This window comes from Chaetodon auriga, chromosome 13, assembly GCF_051107435.1.
Source record: "Chaetodon auriga isolate fChaAug3 chromosome 13, fChaAug3.hap1, whole genome shotgun sequence".
Taxonomy (NCBI): domain Eukaryota; kingdom Metazoa; phylum Chordata; class Actinopteri; order Chaetodontiformes; family Chaetodontidae; genus Chaetodon; species Chaetodon auriga.
This window is the reverse complement of record NC_135086.1, coordinates 16,559,763-16,582,516: the sequence shown is the minus strand read 5'-3', so window position 1 is coordinate 16,582,516 and position 22,754 is coordinate 16,559,763. Positions and strand designations below refer to the sequence as shown.

The following is a 22,754-nucleotide window of genomic DNA, read 5'->3' as shown; positions in this document are numbered from 1 at the left end:
GATTGGTTCATATTTCAGGACTTTAGACATGTTTCTTTTGATTTTGGCCCCATCCAAAATTTCATAACCAATGAGCAGAAACAAGTAATGAAGTCATCTGCGGTGTTTTATGTTACATCCACAAGAAATTTTAATGCACTTTTATGAAATAAAAATGGAGCTTCAGGGGGAAAGATATCACTACTGTCACATTTCACTGTGTTTTATGATCAGGATCTGGGTGACTGACCGCCTCTGCTTTACAGATTGCTCTACTCTGCTAATGACAACGTGCAGACTCTTCTCCCCCAATGTCACGAGATACAGAGCTGTAATCAATGCAGAGCTTTAACTTTGTGTCTCCCCTCTACAGTCGGCCCAAGCTGAGGAGACGGATAAAGACCCCTATGAATCTCTGCCCCCCCACTGATGTCCTGCATGTCCTCCTGTGAAAACAGTGTTGAGTTGAGATTAATCAGCAGCCGTTTTGATGATCACTTTCTGGTTTGGGTCATTTATCAAGCAAAAACATCCCAACATTCTCCAGATTCAGCTTCTCTAAACTGAGGATTTGCTGTTTTCCTCTTTTTGTAATGGTAAATCAAATATTTCTGCATTTTGGTTGGACAGAGCAGTCAGAAGACATCGCCCTGGCTATCCTGTATGCTATAATGGGCCTTTTTTCAGTTTTCTTCACAAAATATAACGATAAAATTAAAAATGGGTAACAGCAATGAAAATAATGACCTCTGTTGTTCGCTCAACTCCTTTAGCCAGACCTTAAACTCTTTTTTTTTGCATTTACACTTTTTGTCTAAAAGCAGTCTGGCCGTGCTAATGGATAGGTGAGACTGTAATTGTGCACAGTGGTTGCTAATGCGCTAATGCTAACAAGGTAACTTGCAGTATATTTAATATGATTCCTGATATTTGCCAATTAGTACTGAACACAAAGTACAAGGGAAGCTGATCAGAACTTCATTAAGATTTGTTTCTAAATTTAAATTTAGACCTTCTGGCGCCACAATATAAAAGCCTCTACCGTGGCTAAAAATGAGTGACGGGTGTGTGTCTGCTAGCAAGCTTCATCATGTAACTGTATACCAATAAAAGACAAGGCACATGTCAAAACACTTGGAAAATGGTTTAATGATGTTTACAACAAAAGAAAACTGTACATTAACAGTAAAAGATTATCTTTATATGTGTATAAAAACAAAACAAACAAAAATACAGCAGACAAATGCATCAAAATCTACTATGTATCCTGGTTCACATACTTAAAACTTCTACACAATCTTTCAGTTCTATGCCGCCGTGACTTGGAGGCAGGTTTTTTTTGTTTGTTTTTCTTGTAGTCAGATCGGAGCAGTGTCCCTCAGTGTTGTCCATGATGGAAACCAGAACTCTTTAAATTGGAGTCCTGGGAAGACGATGTTTATCAGACGGCAGAATAAGAAAAAGGGAAATAAAATCTAGGACACATTCCTTTAGATGAGCCCAAGCTTCCAACGTGAGTAGTAAATGTTTTACAGAATGCATTTCTGGAGATACACAGACAGAGTATGTACATGGTTGGCGTTTTTTTTTTTTGTTTGTTTGTTTGTTTTTTTTCCTCCTCCTCACTTTTCTCTCTTGTTGAAAGCCATGGTCACTTGGGCTGTGAACTGAGAATCACACACGACACACCCAAAAACATACAAAAATACTATATCTTTAACCTACCAAGAGTAAGACAGTTCTGCAATTAGTTCCATGCTGTGACAGAAAAAAGAGATTACAACAAACAAACGAGAAACAGACGCTTTTCACGCAAGTTTTTCTCAGAAATATACCAAAATATACATCTAAGCTTTGGAATTACTGAGGCTAGGACTAAAGCCAGTGCTGGGTTTGTCTCTTAATACACATGCTGCAGGGTGGAAGGGAGAGAAAGACACAGGACAGAGAGATATCTTTGGTATCTGCATTTGTCAAAAGTTAAATATTTGGATTTTTGCTTTGGGATAGCGCTTGTGAGGTCCTACAACCTCACTCGGAGTAAAGCATTAAACAAAGTGTCACTGAAGCCCGTCGGCCAGAGTTCTGAGCCAGAGGGACACAGTCCATGCAGAGTGAAGGACCATGATGCATAGTGTCACAGCTGATCAGAGTCTGTAGTGAAGAGACGATGTCAAAGGAGAGAGCAGAAGAGGGGGAAAGGGGGGAGAAGAGGAGGAGGAGGAGGGACACAGCAGTGAGTTTTAGCGACCACAGGATGTGTATTCCTGGAGACAACAGGGTTAATGTCCTGGGACTATACAGTGTACAGATGATGAGGAAGAGACAGACACACTGTGAGAGGCAGGAACAGCATTTTCATCACAGTCCTTGAGAGAGAAAGAGAGAGAGACAGAGTGGAGGAGAAGGGGGGAGGGTGGGGGGCATCCTAGCAACAGCGCTCAAGATAGACAAACATACAGAGTCCTGAGCATTTACAGTGTGCACAGGATCAACCCTCAGTGTGTATTAACAAACATCACCCAGCGACCACCAGATTGGTTCGTGTCTGTCGGAGAAGCCCGCTCAGCCCCCTCTGATCCCCGCCCACAGGCACTGGAACTGCAGCACCGCCACGCCGCCGGAGTGTTTCCGGGCGGGTACACATTCGCATGCAACGAAAAGCAAACTCTTCACAGGTGACCGAGGACTCGGGTGAGAGCGTGCAGCCGGGATTTGATGCTGAGCAGTGAGGCGGGGACGGGCGAGAGACGGTGTCGTTCATATACAATCAAGTTAGAAGTCTTTGGTTAATGTTGGTACCACAGGAGAGCGAGAGCAGGCTGCGACAGCACACGGTCATGTGGGAAGACGCGCACATACCTGTACCTGGTCAAGGTGAAAATAAAAACAAAAAATACAAAAAGGATTGTCAAAACTTAAAAAGAAGTGTTCAAACATGGAGGGGTGCTCAAAAGTAACTTTAAACTGACAGTAAAGGAATACATTAAAATAAACTTTTATCTCAAGTTACAAATCATTTCCATCCAATGCTGAAGTACGACAGCGTGCAGCATAAAAACACCAAATTGTGAAGAAAAACAGCAGACATTCATGAGGACTGGTATGTATTCTGTCTCCCCCTTGTGGTGGCATTTTCCACAACCCTTCACGAAGCACAGGTATGAACGGGCTTCTCCACTGACACAAGTTTGTGTATTTTCATCTTTTTTTGTGATTTTTTTTTAAATATTTCATTTCTTAAGTAGATTAAAGCAGGTTTCACTCAGTCTTGAGTTAGAAATGAGGTATACAACAGCTCCTTTTGCCTTACTGGTGCTCCGCACTTTGTCATCGTTGAAAACCAGCAAACCAGTGTGGTGGGCCAACATACTACAACTTGATGCCTGGCTGATCCACAAAAGCATCTTAAAATCTCACGATCACGTCATGAAACTAAAGCATTAAAGCCGAGTCAGTGCCAAAAACATTGCCAGTTGACAGTTAAGAAGATCATTCGTACAGATGAGACAGTCACACGATGACCACAATCTGTAGTTCTGCCTTTATAAACCAAGAACTGGCTTGCTTCAAGGCGTGAGTTAATCAGTAGAGACCCCCCCTCTGGACAAAAACAAAGCTCTCCTCACGTCTCGCCACGTTTTAAAAATCACTCTCAAACATCCACTGGAAGATGGAAAAAAATGCACCGTAATGGTTTTCAGACTGCCCTCCCTGTTCTCTCTTCTTTAACTCACACACACACACACACACACGCACACACCGACCCACCTGCTGGAATTATTAGTAAAGCTTTTCTCACAGGTATCCTCAACCTGTCTGAGTCACACCTAAAAGACATAGGTAGCAACATAATCACGCTCCAAAATGCCCTACAGTGTACTGCCATACAATACACTGTATTGTTTCAGTGAAAACAATGCACCAGGTGAGCTCAACGCTCAAGCTCTCACTCACACACACACAGACAGAGACACACACACATACACACACACACAACAATGCTACAATGCTCATGTCTTCTACATAACAATAAGGCAAAAATGATAATGTTAATCTTCTTTGTCAAACTAAGAAAGCCAGTGATCTTGCCCTCTCACACTATACAAAACAATTAAAGGCAAAAAAGTAATATTAAAAAAAAAAATCAAATCAAATGATTGTTAAAGACAGCACAACAAATCAAGTCCACAAAGACTCCAAAAACACAGGAGAAAAAAAAAAAACAAAACTATTAAAAGATTAAGATCAGATGCTTCAGAGTCAGGAGCGTCTGAGCGAGCCCCTCCTGTTGAAAAGACCTCGCAGATACACGACAGACGCAGGTGTCAGCAACTCACGCCACCGAGGCGCGGCCTCAGAGCTCACCTCATTTTTTTGGTCTTGACAGTTTACAAAAAAAAATTGCTATTTTTGTAATAATAAAAAGGAAGATTTAGGGGAGATTTTCTTTTTTTTTAGTAAGTATGATAAACACTACATTCAGTCTTGATAACATACTGGTTCAAATATAAAATATGAATATCTTACAAGTGTTTATATATATATTTATATGTATAGAATTAAGAAAAGATCGTTTCTCTAATTCTTAAGTCTTTCCTCAGATAAATATTTCAGTAACATCCCATGGTGCCGACGGCAACTGGTTCATCTTGCTAGCACATGTTCAACTCTTTAGTAACTACAAACAGCACTGGAATAGGACTGAGTCCTGGAGGCCCGTTGTGGCCTTAAAGACAGGGAAACCAGCGACATGAGCGGCCAGACACCTGCCTAGCTGCAAAGAGAAAGGCTTTTACTTTGGCAAGAAGGATCTTAAAATAACATTTAAACCTGGAAATACCCCATAAATAGTAGTACTAGAAAATAGCAGTAGTAGGTTGTCCTTTTATGTATGTTTTCGATGTATGTTTCGTCAGTATAAACTTTGAATGGCGAGCCAGACAGTATTTTATACATTCTACACTGTTCTATACACAGAAATGTCTAAAGGTGAACCTTATGTTTAAGTGCTGCTGAGGTATATTCAGTCAAAATAATCCAAACACAGAAAAGAAGTACACAAGAGGATAATGTGGACAAATCTCACTGCTTACAGTCTCAGTGATTTCACTGTGTTCGTTCGTTTCGTTATTTGGAAGCAGCAGAACAAAGCTACTGTTATGTGGGGTTTAGTTCGATGTGTAGCACTAACAGGACTTGGCCCAACACTGTGTTGGGTAAGATAATTGGGCAGGTTCTAAAATTAGTCCACAACAGATTTAGGGAGCAGCACAGTTTCATAACATGCTGGTTCAAAATGGCCGTGCTGAGAGGAGGTGGAGTATGTCATCTGATGATCAGATCTATGTATTTACATAGGTGAGCCCTCCAGATGGGAGGGCAGAAATCACAAAACCTGATTTTCACAGGATGTAGTCATAAAGCTATAGCAAAGCATGCAGGCCTCTCAACAGCTCAACTCCACCAGGAGTTTCAGCAGCAAGTTGTTAAAGCTAAGTTTCTGTGATCCTTTATCGAACAGCACCGAATCGGGAAGATCAGGTGCCGAGCGAGGTGGGAGAAGAGGAAAACTATTTGTCAGCAGTGTGGAGAGTAGAGATCGTTTGAACAGCAACTCGTGTGCTCGGACAGGCACAGCAACTACTGAGGAAAACCACTTTGGTTCAAGCTGTTGTTTTATGGCTGAATATTAGTACAAAACCAAAAAACAGAACCTTTCCATTATGCATGAGAAAAGTCCAAAACTGCTACCAAAATGGCCAAAACAGATGAAAAGGAAAAGAAGCCATCAAATGGCTCAAAGAAAACCAGGATCAGGCGTTGAGGGCAAGGCCCCAGTGATTAAAACAGAAAGATTCATAAAGAGCAAAAGGAAACTACTTTCTCATGCCCCAACCCACCAATCCCTCTCTTTTTTTTGGTCAGTTGTGCTGCCAATTAAAAAGTTGAGCTATGAGACACTTGGTCAAATCAAAAAAAGAAAAAAAAAAGAAAAAGGTCATCTTTGGAAAATGATCATCAAAATATTGCATTTCTATATTCTGTTGACAATGAAGAGAGAATCTGTACTCATAAATATATTGACTAGACTAAGCTACACCGACTACACACAGCAATTATTTTAACAAATATTTTTGGTATATCTTAAAGTACGTAAGCCAGTCAAACGACTGCAGACAAAAAAAAGACAGAATTTCATTCCTCCCAAAACAGGCAGACTGCAGCTCATCAATCCAGTTTTTTGGTACAGATACTGTGCACAAGTAGATACGACGGTACTACTATTAGAAAAGAAAACAAAAACACAACACAATAATCCCATCTAGCCAGCGCCACCATACGTTCGGTATGATGACCGTGCCCCCCCCCCCCCCGACTAGTCCTCCCCAAAAACAGACCAGTCAGCCGCACAGCCTCGTGGATCATGCAGTTACTGAAGTCTCAGCATCTGCCTGAGCTGTAGACAACACATGCAGACTTCTAATTTCTACCTCGGAATCCAAACGTAATATACAGTTTTCCAATGGACCACCATCCAAAACAAATCGCCCTCAGTCGGACACAGGACTGCACATCTGCAGCTCTTTTTAAAGCTCTCAATGAAATGCTTTCAGTCATTTTCTATCAGTGTCTAAAATCCGCACCTCGACCGTCATTTTACAAACGCCCGGCGGCTCCTTGGCCGCCGCAGCAAAATGTAAAAGTCAGTGTTTCCAGAAAGAGAGACTCAGAGAGACACACCTGGTCCCTCTGACCCTTAAAGCAATGATAACCTTTATATCGGCCACTTATTACTTGTTTTTAAAGCCTTATAACCACGATTAAAAATTGATAGTTAAATCTTAACTTAATAGTAGACTTACAAAGTTCTGAAAATGTCAAAAAATATAGACAGCAAAGATAAAGGAAAACAAATCTCTACAATATAACTTTGATATGATTAAGTCAAGGCCTGTCCAAAAAACCCAAAAGAGATAAGTGAAAATGGGATGACACACAAATCCCCATTAGTGATGATGACTATTGTGAAATTAGTAGTAAAATCAGTTTAGTTTGAATGTTAAAAGAGAAAAATCCTAAAGTTTTTGGTTAGAAGTACTTCAGAGAAAATTCTGACCTAGAAATAGGATGAATTATATATATATATATATATGTGTGTGTGTGTGTGAACAGCTTGATGGTGCCAAGGATATTTCTCTTCCTGGACACTTGTCAAGGTTCATGAGGAGCGGCAGGCCAACAACAGTGTCCATCTGGCTACTGTTTGTGGGGAAAAGAAAAAAAAAAAAAAAAAAAACATCCAAGAATCGTAAAGGAAAAGACAGGAGACAAACAAAAAAACAAAAACAAAAAGTCAACCCCAACCTCATTTGAGGCTGTTTTCTTTTTGGTGGCAGCAAAAGGATTAAATAATGATAGATACAATGGAAAGAATGTGGGGTGGTTAGTGAAGCGCAGAGCCTATATCAAACGACCTCCCGATTCCCCCCCTACATGTGTGATAGGAGTAGTGCACGACATAAGAAATAGGGCGTTAATTCGGGATGCAGCCCGACTGGCTTCACTGAGCCTTGGAGGCAGTGGTAATGGTCGAGGCTTGCACAGGCACAGCAGCCGTGGTGGCTTGATGAGCATCGGCAGTGACCTGCAGCCCCCCCGCCCCGGCCGACACCAGGCTGACAGGGTTGCTGGTGAGCAGCGACAGGTTCTGGGGGTTCAGGAAGAGCGGCGTGGTCACCAGGTTGGGCGTGTTACCAGCAGAGGTGTTGGCAAACAGCAGGTTACCGCCATCCAGGGAAGTGATGGGAATTGTGCCGCTCGATGCCAGAGCTGTGGAGAAGATTGAAGAGTTAGACGGAGAGCGAGTTCAACAGCTGGGATGAAGTTTCCATGTACGGAAGACCAAACCTGCCGTATGCGTCAACAATACATAAAAATAATGAAACAGGTTTTAAAATCATCAACTTTGATTATGGCTCAGCAGGATTACTTTTTCTATTTACAGAAAAACATTTCTCTCAGCAGGATTAACCCCATGGGCGTGGCCTGAAACAGTTTGCTCTTATTATGCAAATGAATTGAGGCCTCATTTAATTTTGGGCTTTCATTACACAGATAATACAAAAAATGGGTTATTTTGATAAACCCATGATGGATTTAATCATTTTCTTTGTAAACGTTGTAGTTATTAGATGTTACTTTTGTTCCTTTGTATATACTCAGTTCCTCTGGCAATTTTATTTAATGGTTCATATGGTCCAGAGAGAGTCACGTTTGGTCGTCCATACAGGGTTTCAAAAACCTGCGCCGTAGACCAGGACTAGGCCCCAGAACATTTGCTGCCTGCATTTTTCCTCATCACTCCTTGCTTTGTCATGCCACGAACTATACTAATTTTCAATCGAAGTAGGTCATCAGCATGTGATGTAAAGAGTCCTTCATCATCACCTCTCAGCATTCAACAGTACATAAAATCTGGGTGTTGCTGAGGTTTGTATGTTTTTTTTAATTCAGACAGTAACCATTGTGACATGCTCTGTAAAGACAAAATACCCAAACCCTGGTCCCTGGCTCCACACCACACAACTGCCTATAAAAGGTGGGTATGTATGATATATTGTCTCAGATTACAAAACATTTGAAGAAAGTATTTGATCTATTCTCATGACATTGGTACGCACCTTGGATGGTGGCCAGGGTGCTGTTGCTCATGAGGGCAGGACTCAGCGCACTGCCAAGCCCACCAGGAGAAAGACTGAGCAGGGCGCCCCTAGACACACGGACACAGGCAAGATCATTTAGATCAACAGAGAGGAAACCACTGAGCGAACATAATTATTAGGGGCCTTGATTATGTGACCAATACTAACCCTGGGGCGAACTGGGAGGAGGCCATCAGTCCTGGGTTGAGCCCTGCAGCAGCAGCAGCCATAGCAGCAAAGCTGGCACTGGTGGGTAACTGGGCAGCACTCTGCAGTGCAGCAGACAGCCCTGGAGCTGCCACCATCACCTGGCCCGTCCCTAAAGTGGTGGCTATGGACGACGGGGCCTGGGTGACAATGGTTTGTGCTTGAGTGCCAGCCTTGCTCGCTGTGGTCGTGGACTCAATAGTCGTTGGCGACGGGCTTAAAGATGGAGAGCTAGTTGCTGTAGTAACCATAGGTGCAGTGGAGATGACGGATGCTGTGTTTGTGACTCCGACCGTCGTGCCTTTGAGGAAGTGGAGGGAGAAGACGTAAGTTAACTTAACCTAAAAATATCATTGTGTGTGATCAGATTTACACTTCCGTTACAGCAAACGCACATCAAGCACACACCTGTGAAAGACAAGCCGGAGACGCTGGTGCTGGTGAGAGGCATCACTGTATTTACAGTCAGAGTGGTGGGTGTGTTAATAGTTGGACTGCTCACAAGGCTTGCTGTGCTGGCCACCTGAACAACAGAATAAGGAGAAGAATAAGAGGACTGAATGAGCTACAAGCAAATATAATGAAGCTTTTGGAACAGTAGCTCATTGCAGGGAACATATAAGAAAATCAGTATGTCATAAAAAACCTCCAAATACAAGAGAAACCAATCCTTAAACTGATTCAGGAACAGGGCAGAGACTCAAAAACGTCCTCCACATCTTGAATACAATCCTTCAAGAATCACTTAAGTGTGTGTGTGTGTGTGTGTGTCTCCATCTTTACCAGAGGGCTACTGGGTGTAAAGATGGTTTTGATGGGGGTGTTGCCTCCTCCACTGCTGCCACTGCTGGGGGGATTAATCCTCTTCTCTTTCTGCCGGCGATTGCAGAACCAGACCCGAATCACCTCCTTCTCCATGTTGAGCTGGTCAGCGATCATGGTGATCTCTTCAGAGGTAGGTTTTTGGTTCTGCTTAAGAAGGCAAAAAAGCCAGGGATTCCCTGTGAGCACTGAGACTGTTGTCTTGTGCAATTTTGCTGCTACATAACATCCATTATGGGGTTAGGCACTATGATCCATAACAGATAAAATGTATAACTTTAAATATTTTACTAATCAAACACTTCATGGTAAGCAAAAACTCAATTCCCCTCCTAAAATCAATATTGTTACCTTCGGGAATATGAGTTTCTCACCTCCAGAAAGCTCTTTTCTAAGGCCACTCGGATGTTGGTCTCAATACTGGTCCTCTTCTTCCGTCTTCGGTTGATTCCCTCTATGCCCATGCCCGGGGAGCCCAGGGCACTGGGGCTGGACAGGGCCTGGTCAGATGTCAGGTTCTCTGCACAAACAGCACCGACACAAAGGAAGGGAAGGGAGGTAAAGACGAGGTACTGTAAAGATACACAACCTACACTGCCCTTTTTGCCCATTACACGACAAGACAGAGAATACTGAAATCATTTCTTTGATTGAAAAAAGATGTATGACTTCATACAACTTGAACAAATGGTGTGAAGATCCCACAGCACCTCACAGGTTATGCTACAGGCAAACAATGCAAGCATTAGCATAGCTCCACTACTTGCCACTGTATACTGCTACACTACCACAACCCACGGGCCCTAACATTGAAGTCTTTCAGCATAAATTACCCCTTGCTTCATTTCCTGCTGGTTCCATCCACATTTGACAATTATCTCCTCAAACCATTTGTCATTAAACTTGCACCTCCACATCTTGCCTGGCTTGTTAAGCTAGATGGCAACCACGACTGACAATAACGAAAAGATGACACACAGACAGATACCAACGTCGGTAGCGAGCTAACATAACGTAAAACTTCTATTAATGGCAGAGTCTCTCATAGTCTAATACTACTTTAAACAAATACATGCTATTGAACATAGGCTACTGTGTGCACATTTTTCCCCCATCAGCCTCTGCAAAGTTAATACCTACAGCAAAATCATGATAAATCGGTATCGCTCGTTCAGGTGGGTTCAGGGACTAACCTGCATCATTGAGCCACTTCTCCAGCAATGGCTTGAGTTTGCACATGTTCTTAAAGCTCAGGTTCAAGGCCTCAAAGCGAGAGATGGTAGTTTGGCTGAAGTCATTTCCATAGAGCTTCCCCATGGCCAGGCCAACATCCCCCTGGTGAGGAGGAGGAAAACAGTCAGTCAGAGAGACATGAAAAATGGAAGTGCAATTTACTTTACCTGCAGCAAAGACTCACCTATGAGTTAATGTTGCTACGTGTACTGAAAAAGAAAAAAATAATTGCTATTCTTATCTATTCGGTCTTACACACCTGTGTGAAGCCCAGCTTGATACGCCTCTGTTTGAAGGTCTTGGCAAACTGTTCCAGTTCCTCCAGATCACTAGGCTCCTCCAGAGTGGGGGTATCCAACCGCTTGGGTGGTGTCTGACTGTGGGGCAGGGACTGAATAGGTGTGGCTGCTGTTGTGCGGGTTTGAGTTGCAGGCTGCTGGGAACAGCAAAATATAAAATGCGATTGTTATTAAGGTTACGAAGAGTCTGCAAATGTATAAAAAATTTATTATGGAAAATACATTGGCTTTGTGATGTGACTGAGCACCTGAATTCTAACTACATGAATGCATGAAACACATTTAGTCAGTTTAAATGAGGTGCTTGCATCATTACCAACCTGAGTTGCAAGGGTGATGCTTGGTTGAGTCGGCAGGAGGTTAGCTTGGCTTTGAGGTAGTTGAGTTAAAAGACTCTGGGCTTGCAATATGCCTACATATTGTGAAAGACATGGGAGTTAAGATAAAAGAGCGCTTCTATAACAAATACTTGGAATATATCTCTTTTCTTAATTCCACATGCAAATCAAACACTGTAAGCCTTTCTCTTACTCTGTTGGGTCTGCGGTGTCTGTGAGATGATGAACTGAGTGGGCTGCAGTGGTGTGGCGATGGGGTGGCCAGGCTGCACCAGAACAAACTGAGGCAGACTTAGATTCTGCTGCTGTAGCTGCTGAAAAAAAACAAAACAACAAAAAGTAACGACAATCATGCAGATTATCCAAAGTTTTGCTGTGGCACCATTACAACTGACTCAGTCACAACTAGAAAATATGTATACAAGTTTTGTCTTTTGTCAGACTACACATTGAACGTCTTCCTGATCATTCTATTCTAACAAACCCAGCCAGTTCATAGCCACCAATACTGCATTTGTATTTACTTATTTGCAGTACATAGTTCAATGCTGTATATATTCATGTGGAGGAGTTATTTCATTAAAAAATATTCTTCAGGTACTCTGGTGTCATGGATTCTCCTAACCAAAGCCATGATCACATATAGTCAGCACTGTTATCATTTTAACATTTCATCTAGTCTGAAACCAAACAAGTTATTTATTACATGTCCACATTATCCATTTTTCAGCCTTATTAGCCTCCAGACAGACAGTCAGTCATGCCGCACGTTGATCTCCGTCACACTCCTCCACTAGAATGTATGTATTCTCTGTTTGGAACCATTATTTGTATTCAAATAAGATTTAGTGTGTTCATGATCTCAATCATACAGTCAGCTTCATTCAGATCCTTCAGGGCTGCGAGTTTACATACAAGAAGTTCAGTTAAAATATTCTTTACAGGTGACTATCTTACAGGGGCGATCTGGATGGGCTGTGACAGGGGCAGCTGGGTAATGGGTGTGGCTGCGGAGGCTGAGATGCTGGCCCCAGTGGTGCTGTTCTGCTGGCTGGCTGAATGCTGAACAGCTGCAGCCAGGAGCTGCGCTTGGGCCTGCTGGATCAACAGCTGCTGCTGTGCTGGGGTCAGGGTCAACTGAAGAGCCGAGAGACAGACACAAAGATGGACAGTAGTTGTGATAAGAGGTCAGACAGAGAGAGAGAGAGAGAGGGGAAACAGAGAGACAAAGTGAGCACCTTTCTGACAAATCAGTTTTACGTCACATCATAGCAACTAGATGAGTAAGTGTTGTCACGATACTTGAGGTTTGGCTTCAATACCCATGGAAAGTTCCAATACCACAATACCATAGCGGGACATCAGAAAATCCTGTGTGTTGCATAAGAGATTTGTGAGACACTCTGTCTTAACTAGGAATCTGTCATTATTAAGTATAATAAGATACAGACTTATTTCATTCCTGCCTTGCTCCAGTTTTATCACCAATAGGTTGACGGCACCGTTTGATGTTGTTGCCAACAGTTTAAATGGCTGCTCCAGTTTACTGTCATGATGTAGACCACAGCTGTGTCTATTATGATGCCTCCTTTATTTTATTCTTCCAGTTTGTATGAACACCCCCTTACAGATGATACTGAAGTACATTCACCATCATATTGAATACATTAGGTCTAAGTGCCGACTGTTTATTTAGATTTTCTACTGAATGTACCTCCTCACAAAGGCATCAAAGTAGTATTGAAACTTTCCTTATCATGGCAACACTAAAATGAGCCCAGACAAGCAAATGGAGAGAAGACTCATGCAGCTGAGCCAGGCACAAGTGCAAATGAGCATGTTGATGTCATGTTCAAACTCAAATCCACATGCACCGTAAACATTCACTCCCGCACAGCACAACAGCAGCCGCATTCAACCCGGCCGGTCTACTCAACTACAGTATGGCCTCAGGGAGAACGTGGATGGATATGAAATGCGTCATGTGGTAAGCCTGACCATGAGTGCACAGACACATCAAGGAGATGTCCAAACACACCCCTCCATGGAAGAATTTGGACATAGCCTAAGAATCACTGGGATTAACAGGCAGACAGGCAGAGGAGACACCAGCCTTAGCCACAGAATCAGGGCAAGCGATCATTTCATCACCCAATCTTTCAGCCAGGGTTGATCGTGTTGAGGTGTCACCCCAGATGCATGGCTACGACTAGGTTTTAACTCAAAGCAATGAGGCAACAGGCCACTTACTCCAGCAATCTGTCCCCCGGCCAACATTAGCTGGGTTTGAGGCAATACGCTCTGCTGGACGGAGGTCGGAAGAGCACTCGAGTCTTCCGACTTAGACTAGTGGAGGTGAAGCAAAGAGTGGGGCTTAGAGGAAATCTTCCTACAGGCATAACTGAGCATTGTTGACAGCATGAGATAGGCCTGGTCAAATACGTGTCTTAATTCATTTATGTTGTGAAAATGACAACAAGATCCAAAATGTTTTAAATGTAAATTGAAAGGATATCTAAATCATACAAAAGGAAAAGCAAATCCATATAAAATAAATCCTAAAAATACAATGAAATCTCTGGATCTCTGTGCTACCTGAGCAGCTTTCTGGGAATGAACCTTTAGTCTCTGAACAGGGAGAGGAATTTGAATTAAAAAGGAAGTGAGAAAGTGGGTATTTAATATGTGCTGCAGCCTTCAGAGACAAGGAAAGTGAATGGGAAGGGAGGGGAGAGTTGAGATGCTAATTAAAATAACTGTTATGCAGTGCATGTAAATTCTGCATAGATTTGCATATTCTCGGCCATCTGTTTCCGAGCAACCGCAGAGCAGCTAATTAGCATACAGGGTTGATTAATCTGCCTTGTTGCCAGGCGACACAAGGAGAGCCAGGCTCGTTTAAAAGAACTCTTTCTGCTCGTGCGTGTGTGAGCGCAGACGAGCATTCCTCTGTTCAAACTTCACACCTTATGTCGTCGTAAAACTACATTTAAGCTGTGTCACTGCACAAAAAACAATTATCTCTCTGCTGCTCCTTCCACAAAAATGAGACAACAAAAAGTTATGTTTAAGTGTGTGATCGTGCGCATGTATGCATCATGTGTTACCTGTTGGAGGAGGGCTTGTGCATGTGCATTAGTGATTGCACTTGTGGTTGGCACCGTCTGCCTCTGAAAGTCCAATCCATTGGTTTGGATTCCTGAGGACAGAAATACAGTTCATGAAACATAATGTCAAAGCAGTTCAAAGACGTTTCTTTTTGTGGTTTAACTGGCAACATAATCTACGCGGTTGTTAACACAAAAATGAGGAACACTATACTAGAAGGCCACAGTGAACCTTGGAGAAGTGTACTTCAGGAGGACAAACTGTTTCCAGGTGCAAGGAAAACTGAGTATGAATAAAAACAGGTTTTTAAGAGTGACAGCATACGTAACTGTAATGACGATCCAAAGTCATCAAACAGCTGCATAAATCGGTTCGAATGCAAGCTGGTGAATCATCACAGAATGAAATACTGTAATACTTTGGGCTTGCACGAACTTTGGAAGCATGCATGAATATTTACTAAATTCATAATTATACAATAGGAATATAAAGTTGAGCACCGAATCGCCAATGTTCACTCTGAGTTCGATCATTTGTATCACAGAATCACTGAAGCACTGAGACAGATCAAATTACTGTGATATTCAATAAGCACAAGTGAGGCAAACTGCTCTGTGAGGTAAACACCTCATTTGACAAAGAGGACTGCTCACAAGGATTTTGGAAAGCTGCCATGTCTTTTTTTTTTTTAAGTGAGCCTTTTTGAGCTTTTTATGATTTGTGTTGCAAAACAGCTCATTTTGGCGACAAATTTGAAACCTGTTGAATGAGGAGATAAAGCTCAGAACATCCTGATTTCAGCCCAGTAAAAGGAAAAAGGAAAGCAAAAAAAAAAAAAAATACAAGCTGGAGGTCACTCACCGGTGTTCCCGTCACCACTTTCCATTGCACATTTAGTAGTTTCTGACTGATTATTCACTTTAGCATCTGGAAGAGCCAGACAGAGACAGACAGTGAGACAAACTCACACCCACTGCCATTATAATCGGAACAGCCCTGTCTCAATGATAAGAGACGTGCTCTCACTTCTGTCATCTGAGTATTTCCCATAATTGGATGATATTCCTATTCTGCAATAACATTTCAATCACATTCACCATTCAAAGGAGCAAACAGCATTACAGAGCAACATTAATCACCACAATCCAGCTGTGTTTACAGTCTCGGGCTAGAACACAGAATGACATGTCAACTGATGTCACATTAATACAATAAACTCTTAAAAGTAACCAGTGCCAGGCCAACCTTTCCCATTTCACACAAGGACACCGAGCAACAACAAAACCCAGCTGAGCACCATCACAACCTCATCAAAAACTCACCCGCTCTTGCTCCACCTGTGTTTTCCAGCATGGTTGCAGAACCTATCATGGAAAATTGCCTCTGCCGGGCAAACCCACCGACAGGGTGTCCGGCAGTCTGTTCCTCCTCCCACTCCTCCCTCTCTTCACTCTCCACTGGTCAGCAGCAAGCAGAGTTCAATACAACCTGAGCTACACACAGACACAGTGGCACTGTCCACAGCACGGTTCACTGAACAACACTGGGATACGCACACTGGGAAAGCCAACAGGGTTTAGGCAAACAGCTCTCCTTCCCTCTCTCTCTGCACTCCTTTCTTTTCTTATAGCTCTGCCCCTCTCTCTTTTACAGTGCCTACTTTGCACTCGCTCTCCCTTTCTCCCTCCCTCTCTCTCTCTCCCTCGTATGCCAAGATTGTCTGTACTTCTGAAAAAGTTCAACCTCTTCCTCTCTTGCTGGAATGAAACAAACGACAAGTGCAGCTGGCGGCCTCCTCCAACTCTGCTCCCCTCCTTCCAACTCTATAATGAAGCATAATCAGTATTCAGCTGATTAAAGCCGTATGCAAATCTGCCCCTGCCTCGTTAGCAATGCAAGGCTTTGAAGTCCTGCGAGCGACGCATTTCACACCAGGCTCTGAAAGCTTTCTGCATAATTTAAACCCCTATAAATATTTATCAGCTCATTAGCATATTAATTGGATGGCTTTTGGAGGACGATAAAAAAACAGGGGAATAAGGACGACACGGAGAAGGAAAAAAGTGCTCAAACTAGCACTTGGCGCAGCAGAGGGAGGGGAGGCAACAGCACAAGACCAATTACTGTGCGAGTGCACGGCTAAAAAGTAATTAGCTAAGAGCAGGTAAAGGGCTGAAGATATCCCAGAATGCAATGTGAGGCCTGTCGGCAGTGGTCTGGGCATGTTAGCAAGGCAGACTGCATTAATAGAACGTCTAAGACTGCTCGTTCGGAGTATCTCCAGGAGTCATGGAGACTGGGCCTAACTGATAAAAAAAAAAGGCTGGGTGGGGGGGTGTATGAGTGGGAGGGGGACTCGCTCAATCGGAAATAAATAACTCCACATTAATCCACCACAAGCCTGTCATTACTGCTCGACCCCCTGTGGCTAAAGCATTCCACAGCAAGCGACTACAGAGAGTGGGTGGCAGGCTGTTGCTGTCTATGTTTATGAAGTGTTTGGGGATTAGCATATTTAGATTAGCTTTACATTCCATTAGTATTTCATTTTGGAGCCCTTTTAAATTCATTTTCAGCACGCTCTAAGAGTTAATACAGCCGGGAAACAGCCCTGCTATGGCGCTGCACAGGTGTCCAGTGAATCAGAATGACTGGACTGGAATGCATGGCTGTATTGTGGTCTACAGGGGAAGGGGCTTACCAACTAAATCCACAACAACTGCTCCTGGCTAAAGCTCTAATCAACTTCTTCACTTATCCCTCTGCCTCACAAAAGGCATTTACATACTGGTTGACCAAATCAAACAATGCCAGGAGGACATGGTGGCACAGTACATACTGAAAAACAAACAGACCTTTACCAGCAGTGTGAGGACATGAGGGACAAGCCTTCAATCACCAAGCAATGTTGGCAGCTGTTTGTCGGCAGGGATGTGCTTTTATGACAAATAACCAGAGACCCTAACCAGTGCTCTGTAATCTTTCGGCCTGACATACACCAAAAATCCCTATTAGATGAGTTCAAGTGCTCCTTCATCAACATTATTTCCAAATGTGTTCATCTGAATAAACAGGATGTTATTTAAAATTAATAAATATGACTGCAACGAAACATGATTTTCATTATCAAGTCATAAGCCAATTACTTTCTCCATTAATTGTTTGGTCTACAGAGTGTCTGGAAAAAACAAATAAATAACATACTTTTGGTGACATTTTCGAATCCCTCACTTTGTCCAACAAACAGGAGAAAAGCCAAAATCCTCACAATTGAGAGGCTGGAACCAATGAATATTTGTTTTTTTTTGCTAGAAAATAACTCAAACTGGCAATAGACAAGTTTTTTTGCTTTAATGTATCATTATGAATTCAATATTGATTGAGCAATGTGATGGCTATAGAATAATGAAACAATCGACGTTTAAACTTGTAAGCCTCCCCGAAAGCCTCGCTTTCACTATGTGACTAAGGCGACCAGCGAGAATCTCCCTGGAAAATGAAGGCTGATCCTGTCCAGCTGGCACCTTTCTGTCTGCTTTCATGTCTTCATTGCAGACTAAATTAATGAATGAACTCATGTCTTTTCTCCTAATGTTTTCTTCTACTCCTAACACCAACCCGTGCTGTATTAACAAGCAAAACTCATGATGTTATTACTCCATATAAAATTATGAAAATTTCACTTAACCTGTTCACTGAACAGGCTTCTTTCTTCTCTTATTTATGAACTGGTGTTGATTTGGTGTAGCCTATGTTTTTGGTATTTCTTAGCTCTGAGGAAAACAGAAAGCAATGAGCTTGACTTTGCCATAGTTGCACCAACAATAATTCCACTTGGAAACAATAGGGGGGGATGAAAAGTTGTCTGTTTCCACTTTAAATAGTCGCTGAAGAAAAGCAGCCTAATCCTCATATTTCAGAAGCTGTAACTTCATAATGTTTAGCATTCTCCAGTTTTGGAAATTACAGTTTGGAAATCACTGACCCAAACACTAAATGAACTCTGCATTATACTCCATACCACTCTCTGCTGTTGATCTCCTCAAACAATGCAGTGTTTAGTTAAACTCCAGTCTACTGTTTATCAAGAAGGCCGCTGTAAGATCTATACAGATGCCACTCTGGTGTAAAAAATCTGGAACGGTTCCGTCTTTCCGACCTCTTCGACCATCATATCATGCAACCAAATGAGAAAAGAGAGGAGAAGTGAACGCATAGGCAGTTATCAGCAGTGCACTTCAACACATGTTCAGTTACTTGGTTGAACGGTTTGCAAAACCCTGCCGTGGAACAATGCATTATACAAATATCCTGCGAAGAGAATTTTAAATAAGTATCTCATTAGTACTGTAATATGGGAAGGCTGGCTGAATACTGCAGAGCAGTTAATATGAGCTGAGAGATTCAACATGAGACAGAGCAAAACTTAATTAGCACATCCACATTCTGCCCTACCATCTACATTCTTCATCTTAAACGCAGACTACATCAAGATCGCTTTTCCAAATCTGGACCAGTCTGAGCATGAAGCAGAACGGTTTTGGAACGGTCAGGATGTACGGTCACTACAGATAATCTTTCAATTTTTAATTAATTAATTCAATTAATAACCAAACCACCTCAAGTTTCCTGATTTACTGCAACATCAATATGAACATCCAAAGAGTTGAGAATAGCTTTTTATACTAGTTAACAAATTAAACCAACACAATCTGACCACAGACAGCACAAACAGCAACACCGGACCAAGACCAGAAGTGAACAAAGTACAGGATGCAGTATAAGTTGATCAACAGTAAAGGGGCTAACAGCACTCTAAGCTGCTGTGGGATCTCTTGGGTGGTCATTAGCCAAATGTCTATAGGCTAGGTGGAAAACTCAATCTAACTAAATAAAAGTGAAGTTTCTTGGGGGTGGCAAATAGGAATACTGAATGATGAGTAGCAATGTGAATTCACATATAAATTCAACACCTAAGAAGCTGATATTAGCATCAACTGCTGGTTATTCATGAGGAGCGAATTTCACTTTCTTGTAATAACAAAATACTGCACCTTTTTCAGATTTGACCAGGGACCCTGTCTGTTTACAGCAAAACTCTCCCATGTTTGCCTCATCTATTTCAAGAAGGCACATTATTTGATTAGATTGGACATTTTCTTGCAAAGGCCTCCGTTTTCTCCACATAGGTTTAAAGAACGTTCAAGACTCCCTGTAACATAAAAACCTTTCATGAAATTCTGGCAAATGATTTTAATAGTGGCAGACACATGAGAGTCATCAGGGACAACAGGGCAATTGTTGCTTGGTAAATTCAACAACTTGTATGCTATCCACCAATCATAAGCTTCTCGCTGTGGACTTTTCCTCAAAGAGCCCATTTTGTAGTTTATTGCCTTCACCTACATAATCTGGGATCCTTACTTATAACTAGAGATATTTTCCAAAATAGCTGCACCTCTTCCAAATGCTTAGTATATATAGCCTGATATAACCTGACAGGTTAGTATGTTGTTATTTACCTTAAAGAAGCTCTGTTCTTACAGATAAAGGCCAATCTCTTGCCGAAAAGTCTGCTTTACCTTGCTACATTCATACTAAGGCATTCTTGCATTGCATGTTTAGTCATGAATTACTCACTTTACAACAGATCACCAGGAACAAGAAGCTATCTGTTTTGAGCACACCACACAGCTCTGATTAGTTATGATTTTCTTCCTCCACAGTGAAAAAGCCTGTCTGACTTGAGCCTTCATGGAGGCCTTCTCAGTACTTTGAGATGGCATGTCCTGAATTTATTACGGCGAATGATGCATTATTCATAACAACTGTGTTTACATCAATGAATATTCATGACGGAACTACAAGGCTGGAATGAGGGTGGAACTGTAAAACTAATTAAATGAGAAAAGTAGCCTAAGTGTGAGGATGACAGAATTATTTCTCATCTGTTCTTTAAGTAGGCCAGTTTAATAAGTTAATTATGTATTTTTAGGTAAGTTTAACTATTTCCAGACAGTCTAGTCGTAATTTCATAACGTGAAAACAAATGAGAGACACTTCTTAGCTTTGCTTAAAATAAAGCATATAATTTCGTATCACAACTGCCTTGCAATATATCACATTTCACAAAATTGCTTGAACTGTGATATTATCATCACTACGGGCAATATTACCTCATGATTCTCCATATAACAATACAGGTAGGTTATGTATTGAGTGTATTTGCGTCACAAAGAATACAATCTAAATCACTAGTAGAGCCCAGACATGAAGCTGAATTTCATTATTTAAATAAACCAAACAAAGAAACCCAAGAAACTGCTGTTGCATTCAATGTCCTGTTTTGACTTGCAAAGGCAGGTTTGTCTTCCTGTGCAATTACCTCTCAAAACTTACAACTGTGTAATGCTATAAAGAAGAGTAAGTAACAATACAACACATCTTTTTTGACGACTTTTGGGCTTCTGTGTAGGAGCAACATGAGCTGTTTAGTGAAAAGGTAAAGAGTCTTGTATCAAAGCTAATATCCAATGTAGTGTGACTACAACAGATGGTTCCTGTAAAACAAACTGAATGGCAAACGTAACTAGATGGAGTGAAAAAAGTGCCATCAAGCTGTGTCTTGCCCGGCCATGAAACCGACAGAGTGAATAGTAAGAATGTCCTGCCTGTTATTATTGTGGCCTTCCGGAAGTGGGCCTCACCACCCCTCCCTGCCTGTGCCCGGGGGGGATACACAGGTACGAGCTTTGTATTCAGCGCTGACAGGCCAGGTCGAAACTCTCTAACATCTAAAGGCCACGACACTTACAAATGAAGTTTTCAAAATTGCTCAGCCTGCAGCAATGAAAAATAGTACAAATAAATATTCTAATTAGGTGGATTAACAGTTCGTCAGCCACACCAGCACCAACCCGACGCCAGACTACTCCCACTTCAAGTACCAAAGAGCTCGGCCCAACTTCAAGCAAACTCTAGGTTTAAATGCTGAAACACTGACGGCGCGAGAAGCACCCTCAACACAACTGTATGGCATCATCTTTCACAGATAATCGCTTCAAGCCCATTGTACTTTAGCTGAATTTAATAAACGCTAACGTAAAGTTAGCCTCTGACGGCTGGACCAAGTTAGAGAAGGTAGCCATTTAGCCACTCCGAAGGCAAACGCTTGATATTTGAACAGACGAAACCAGGCTTCAGTAACGTTCTGCAGTCCCTATCGGCACACAGTGCTGTGCTGACATGCGGTTATTGTGCGGCGCGGGATGAACTCCAGCTTCGAGTCGGTTGCTGGAATATGCTGAACTCCGCACTCTGGTTCAGGCAGGCCCGCATGAATAACACAACAGGCTGCCGTGGCTCCACTGCGCCGAGCACAAAAGGCTGTGGGGAAAACGCTCTGCTATAAAATCACGTCGAGCTGAAGCACACCGAGCTCACACTGTGTATTCGCCGGGAGCCATGTTTACTACATTTCGATTTATTCTCCTCAAACAGCACTTGAAAACAAACGAGCGCAGCCACTGCGCGGCTCGCCAAAAAATGAATATGCAAACCTCTTTCAAAAGCCTCACGCCAGTGTGTGCATCAACACAAAGCCAAGCGCTAGCATGCTAGCTAACGCTAGCTCGCTAGCATCCTCATTTCAATCAAACTGCGTGAGTGAAATATCTAAATATGTCATATATGAACCAGAGTCACGTCGGTGATTACTAATAAAATATGCTAAATTGTATTTGTCGACAGAGGTATGAATATGTAGCGGCGTACAGTCGTCTAATCACACAAAGGGGGGAGGCATGTTTCCATGTAATTTGCCGTCGCACTGCAATAGCTCGTTTCCTCCTCTGTCAAATTACAGTTGGCTAGCTGTGTGTGAACTAACACGGCGCTCAATACCTTTCCGATCTGTTAGTCGGTCTGCGTTTCATCTGTATTCCGTTTATCATAAATTGTGAGTAACACAGTTTGAATATGAGTATGAATATGTAAAATGCTGTAATCATTACCTGGTCCTGAACTCTCATCTTGACTCGCTGCTCCTCCGTCCGCCATTTTGA

The 22,754-nt window shown here is 42.3% G+C and overlaps 2 protein-coding genes across 19 annotated transcripts in view; one reads left to right on the top strand and one right to left on the bottom strand.

Annotated features, from left to right (window-relative positions):
* Positions 1-1,106, top strand: part of LOC143330145 (uncharacterized) — a 6,459-nt gene extending 5,353 nt beyond the window's left edge. Inside the window, exon 7 of the mRNA XM_076746404.1 lies at positions 353-1,106. Within this exon, the coding sequence (XP_076602519.1) occupies positions 353-409 (57 nt within the window). The 3' untranslated portion in view covers positions 410-1,106. The remainder of the gene's footprint in view (positions 1-352) is intronic.
* Positions 1,105-22,754, bottom strand: pou2f1b (POU class 2 homeobox 1b). Of its 18 annotated transcripts, none has more exons than XM_076746394.1 (15): positions 22,704-22,754; positions 15,553-15,618; positions 14,691-14,782; positions 13,834-13,929; positions 12,541-12,720; positions 11,777-11,897; positions 11,566-11,657; positions 11,206-11,379; positions 10,907-11,048; positions 10,088-10,233; positions 9,675-9,863; positions 9,300-9,414; positions 8,853-9,192; positions 8,664-8,752; positions 1,105-7,812 (listed from the first exon to the last, which is right to left on the bottom strand). In XM_076746394.1, the coding sequence occupies exons 1-15, from the start codon at positions 22,747-22,749 to the stop codon at positions 7,544-7,546; spliced, it is 2,157 nt and encodes a 718-aa protein (XP_076602509.1). In that variant the 5' UTR covers positions 22,750-22,754; the 3' UTR covers positions 1,105-7,543. The 18 variants fall into 18 exon arrangements, with proteins under 18 accessions (XP_076602509.1, XP_076602501.1, XP_076602505.1 ...); XM_076746386.1 differs by having other exon boundaries at positions 10,088-10,243; positions 10,908-11,048; positions 11,206-11,382; positions 22,704-22,749; XM_076746390.1 differs by having other exon boundaries at positions 10,088-10,243; positions 10,908-11,048; positions 22,704-22,749.